Source organism: Notothenia coriiceps, unplaced genomic scaffold (genome assembly GCF_000735185.1).
Source record: "Notothenia coriiceps isolate Sejong01 unplaced genomic scaffold, NC01 NC01_scaffold00010087, whole genome shotgun sequence".
Taxonomy (NCBI): Eukaryota; Metazoa; Chordata; class Actinopteri; order Perciformes; family Nototheniidae; genus Notothenia; species Notothenia coriiceps.
The window spans coordinates 139-5697 of NW_011342788.1; the positions used below are offsets into that span (position 1 = coordinate 139).

General features: G+C 42.7%; 1 protein-coding gene across 1 annotated transcript; it reads left to right on the forward strand.

Moving 5' to 3' along the window:
- Positions 1-1278: 1278 nt before the first annotated feature.
- On the forward strand, positions 1279-3113 carry LOC104945844 (uncharacterized; the record flags this gene model as incomplete). Its single annotated transcript, XM_010771567.1, has 2 exons — positions 1279-1360; positions 2556-3113. Coding segments are annotated over exons 1-2 (640 nt in total), but the record flags the coding sequence as incomplete, so codon positions are not given.
- Positions 3114-5559: the final 2446 nt, after the last annotated feature.

Sequence of the window (5559 nt, forward strand, 5' to 3'; positions counted from 1 at the left end):
TAATCCCGTAGCTCATCATCCGCATCACTGTTGACCCTTGTTTTCTTGCTGTTCGTTTGCCTCTGTTCAGTGCTGACGCCGGTCCGTTGCTCACTGGTGCTAGCATTACTGCTTGTGCTAGCTGTCGTCATCTTCAGATGGTTGCGCATAGCAGATGCATTTGTATTGTACTTCAGTACAGCTGTACACAACTGACACTTCACTGTGGAGTTGGTTACATCTTCGTTGAAGTACTGCCATACATAAGAATGTCGGACGTGTTTTGGAGCATTTTGCAGCACCTCGTTTACCTCAATTTTTTTCACGACTAGTCGACTAGGGCCTACAGCGCCGACTAGTGGTAAAGGATAGTCGACTAGTCGATTAGTTGGTGAAACCCCTAACACACACACACACACACACACACACACACACACACACACACACACACACACACACACACACACACACACACACACACACACACACACACACACACACACACACAAGCACACACACACTGATACTTTAGAGTTTCTTTCTCTCTCTCTCTCTCTCTCTCTTTATCTCTCTCTGTCTCTCTCACTCTCCCACACACACACACACACACACACACACACACACACACACACACACACACACACACACACACACACACACACACACACATACATACACTGAGTAATCATAATACAAAAAATGTGGTGTGCAAGAAGGGAAGCAGATGCATGATGGGATGTCGGTAAGTGAGTCAGCGTTCTGTGTGGATCCTGCAACGTCAAAACTGGACGGTCATACTTCCTGGTCGATGTTCATTCCTCTTCCTGGCGAAGATGAGAGTTATAGATAGATAGATAGATAGATAGATAGATAGATAGATAGATAGATAGATATATGGATAGATAGATATAGATAGATAGATAGATAGGTATAGATAGATAGATATATGGATAGATAGATATAGATAGGTAGATAGATAGATAGATAGATAGATAAATAGATAGATAAATAGATAGATAGATAGATAGATAGATAGATAGAAAGGTAGATAGATAGGTAGATAAATGGATTGATAAATAGATAGGTAGATAGATATGAATATGTGTGTCTGTTTGTTTTTTGCTCTGTAACTAAGCACATTCACTTAGGTACTTAAGTTGTTGAGGTACTTGTACTTTACATAACATAATTACTTTGCAGACTCTGATTCATAATACAAAATATAAATGAATACAAAAATGATTATGAGGTCTGCGTCCATTTTTTTTGCTCTTAAACTGCTGCTGTTTCATTGGCTCCATGCAGGACTCCATTAACAACAACTCTTTGGGCAAGAAGGACAGCTGGAAGGCGTCTCGCTCCTCCTCCCCACATATCAAAGGTGACTAAATGAGCTTGGATAACAAAACATTTTTTAAATAACCAAACCAAAGGAGATTTTTACAAAATAAGTGGGCTACCAACCCACAACTGTGCAATAAGACAGTCAGATGTTGTGGGCTGCCTCTGTCTTTGAAATGTGGCTTCCCTTCCTATGTCACATCATGAGATGAAACCGCCCCCATCCGACTATTTCTACCCAGAACTTGAGAAAACGACATATTTGTCTTCCAAGCCAATCAGAGCACAGTGGGCTTGAATACAGGTATATTCAGAGGAACAATTTCAGAATTTAGAAAACCAAAATACAATTATGAACCTGTTAAATATATAAACCTGTGAATAATCATAATCATAATTGTAATAACAACAATAATAATGATGATGGTAATAATAATAATAATGATAATAATGATCATGAAACAGTAGTTCTGAGACTTGCTCTCTGCTGATACTCTACTTCAATTTTGATGGACTTGTACTTCACTTGCCATAACGTAATTTGCAGATTGTGATTTTTTATATAAAAACTCAAAAATGGTTAGCATCTTTGAACACATGGGAATAGCGCTATAAAAATACAATGAATTATTATTGTTTTTATAAGTCAACCAAAAAATACATTTTGATAGGATAAGATCCCAGCAATATATAAAGTCATTTAGATTAGCCTACTGCTACTAGCTGCACATTCAAGTGATGTCCACACAGTATAGTGCAGCAGTGATGTAACTAACTACTATACAATCTTGAGTAACCTTTAATTTATAGAAGTATTTACATTTTTTGCTATTTGTACTTCTACCCCACTGAAATTCAGAGGTACATTGTGTACTTTTACTCCACTACATGTATATAATACCTTTAGTTACTTTACTTGGATTAATGATGTGAAATACAATCAAAACGTAAATCAGCCTGGAGTAAATTCAAAAGCTACCCTGCAGTATACGAGTATTCCTGCTCTCCGCTACTTCTACTTTTACTAAAGGACACACTTCTTCCACCCCCGCTATACAAGAGGGACAACAAGTGCTCTAGAATAAAGTGAAATGTTTTAGAAATATTTGTATTTTGTTGTTTTTCCTCTAACTCCTGTTTATCCAGGATGAAGTGCTTACTGTAGGCCACTTTGATAATCCAGTGTGCGTTTATCTGGTTGCCTCATACATAATGCCATACTTGTGCTTGTTAAGGGGATCTTCCACCAGCGGATATCCAGCCCAAAGCAGAGGACAAAGTTCGGAACAGCACGCGGCGCCCGGCCCCAAAGCCCCCCGCAGCTAATGGAGCCAACAGCAGGGCCAACCCTCAGGCTGCGGCCCCCCCCACAGACAGGTCTGCTCGCCTGCGCGATAGACAGGCGTCATGGGCCCCACACACACAGGCCCCCAGCACACAGAGGAGTCAGAAGAGAGGAGGAAGAGGAGCGCCGGCCATGAGAGAGAGGAGCCAGGGGGACGGGAGAGGGAAGGATGGAGGGACAGCAGAGAAGGGAGAAAAGAAAGGAGGAAGACTGTGTGAGGAGTCCAAGGGGAAGGACAAAGAGAGGAATGGACATCAGAGGCCCAGAGAAGCAAATGGTCTGAAAAGCCGGGGAGCTGATGGGAGAGGAAAGGTGGGAGCTAAAGGGGCTAACAGAGGAGTGGGGGCCAAGCCAAATAATATACTGTCCACCCAGGAAGTGTATGCAGCCATGGTGGTCCCTCGCACGCCTGTAGCACCAAGAAACCAGGAAAAGACCCAAGACCAAGGTACTGAACCCGTTCTCTAGCACGATGGGGGAATATAACTTTTACAGATAACCACCGTGTGTTCTTCAGGTGTGATTGCTAAATGCATATGACAGCAGTTCTCCTGTTTTATGGCTTTATTTGACCTAACAATGAAACATGTAGTCCATAGTAGCAGCATGTCAGTTTTCAGGATCATTTTATTAGTAATTCCATATAATGATAACAGTTAAGTACATTAAAGTCAAAATGTTCCAGTGAATAAAGATTCAATCGAGGTAAACACTGGGAAAACGACCAGTGTTCAGAGTAAATATTAATTATAACTAAAAACATTATTCTCCATTTGCGTTGAATTGTATTGCCAACTACAAGGAACGAAAACATTTCCAAGTCCTTTGTAGAAGTTTTCTGAAATAAAAGGTCCATATGTGTAGCCTTAAAGTCCTTATCTTACATTAAAAACTGTTTTTGGCAGTTGATTTCTGGGGGTTGTATGCAACAGATAGTCAATGTATGTTTCTTTATTTCATACTGAATAATATGTAAAAAAAGGAAAAATATTAGGTCCAATAAAAAAAACTTTGCTTCTGGAAGCAGGCCATTTCGTGACGTCACGTGTAACCACACGTGACGTCACGAAATGGCCTGCTTCCAGAAGCAAAGTTTTTTTTATTGGACCTAATATTTTTCCTTTTTTTACATATTATTCAGTATGAAATAAAGNTAAGCTATTAACCCCTTCACTATTCTGTCACCTTCCCTTTAGGGGAGCTGTCTTGTCTTGGAATTACTTTAACAAAAGTATTCACTGTAGACCACAAAAACACGTCCTCTTTCTATTTTTATGTCCTCTTTCTCTTAAGGTCCTGACACACCAGGCCGAAATCGGCCGTTTTCGTTAGTCGGACGACGAAGCGTGCCCTGTCGCCCAAACTCAATTTTGTGTGTCCCGCACCGTCAGCCGTGACACGCCTTAAGGCCCTGACACACCAAGCAATCACCAGAGAACTCGCCGACTGTTGAGTCGGCGTGTTCTCCTGCGTCTTGGCCATGTGTCGCACTGGAACACACCGCAAAGACCGAGTACGTACGAACTGCGCATGCGTGAGTGGCAATAACTCTCCTTACCAGCAGGCGGCGGTAGTGTGTATTCGTCATTAAAAACAGGCAACAACCGGAAGACAGAGAAGAAGAACAGACTACGTGATATAAACAAACAACAAATAGCGTGTGTGTTCCATTTTCACTCTCGTTCATCGGAAACATGTTTTGTGCGGTACTGGAGCTATCAGCCATTGGAGTGTTGCTTGTGGAAGACATTCTCAAGCAACCGTTTTGCTTCTCATGCACTGATTCGCTAGTTAACAGCCAATCAGAGTGATTTCTTTGTTCAAATGCCTGTGGCGTGTCACGGCCGACGGTGCGGGACACACCAAATTGAGTTTGGGCGACAGGACACGCTTCGTCGTCTGACTAACGAAAACGGCCGATTTCGGCCTGGTGTGTCAGGGCCTTTATTTGGCCTTTCATGACCGACGCACGGCCACAGGCAGTCGGACAAAGAAATCACTCTGATTGGCTGTACAGCTAGCGAATCAGTACATGAGGCGAAACAGTTGCTTGAGAATGTCTTCCACAAGCAACACTCCAATGGCTGATAGCTCCAGTACCGCACGAATCATGTTTTCGATGGACGAGAGTGAAAATGGAACGCAAACGCTATTTGTTGTTTGTTTATATCACGTAGTCTGTTCTTCTACTCTGTCTTCCGGTTGTTGCCTCTTTTGAATGACGAATACACACTACCGCCGCCTACTGGTAAGGAGAGTTATTGCCACTCACGCATGCGCAGTTCGTACGTGCTCGGCTGAAGTCTTTGCGGTGTGTTCCAGTGCGACACATGGCCAACACGCAGGAGAACTCGCCGACGCAACAGTCGGCGTCGGCGAGTTCTCTGGTGACTGCTTGGTGTGTCAGGGCCTTTAAAGTCCTTATCTTGCGTAATTTACTGTAGCTGAAAGATCATAGAACTGTTTCAAAATGCATTAACTTGTTGGGTCTTATTCCAGTAACACGTGATATAGATCGAATATCGTTTCCTATTTGCTGTAAATCACTTGTTAATATCGGGAAAATGGGTCAAATTCAGAGGTATCCAGAAAAGTCTGGATTCAAACTTGCCGCTGCTTGGTGCTGTGTCGTGACGTCACGTGTGGTTCCGCGAATCCTGGTGAGTTCAGCCCGTCCCAGCATCACACAGTGTAGCATTGCTGGTATAGCCGCATGTCAACTTTGTGTATCAGTGTTTATCTCCGAGTTTGTCTTGTTTTGCACGTCGTTTGCGCCTTACACGGTGGTGGCCGGAAGAGAAAGCCTTGTTTACTTGCATTTTGGTAAGCGCTAAAAACCACAAGAGTGTGGGCGGTTGCTGTGTGGAGAAGTAGTACTAGGATCGAAGCCCTTT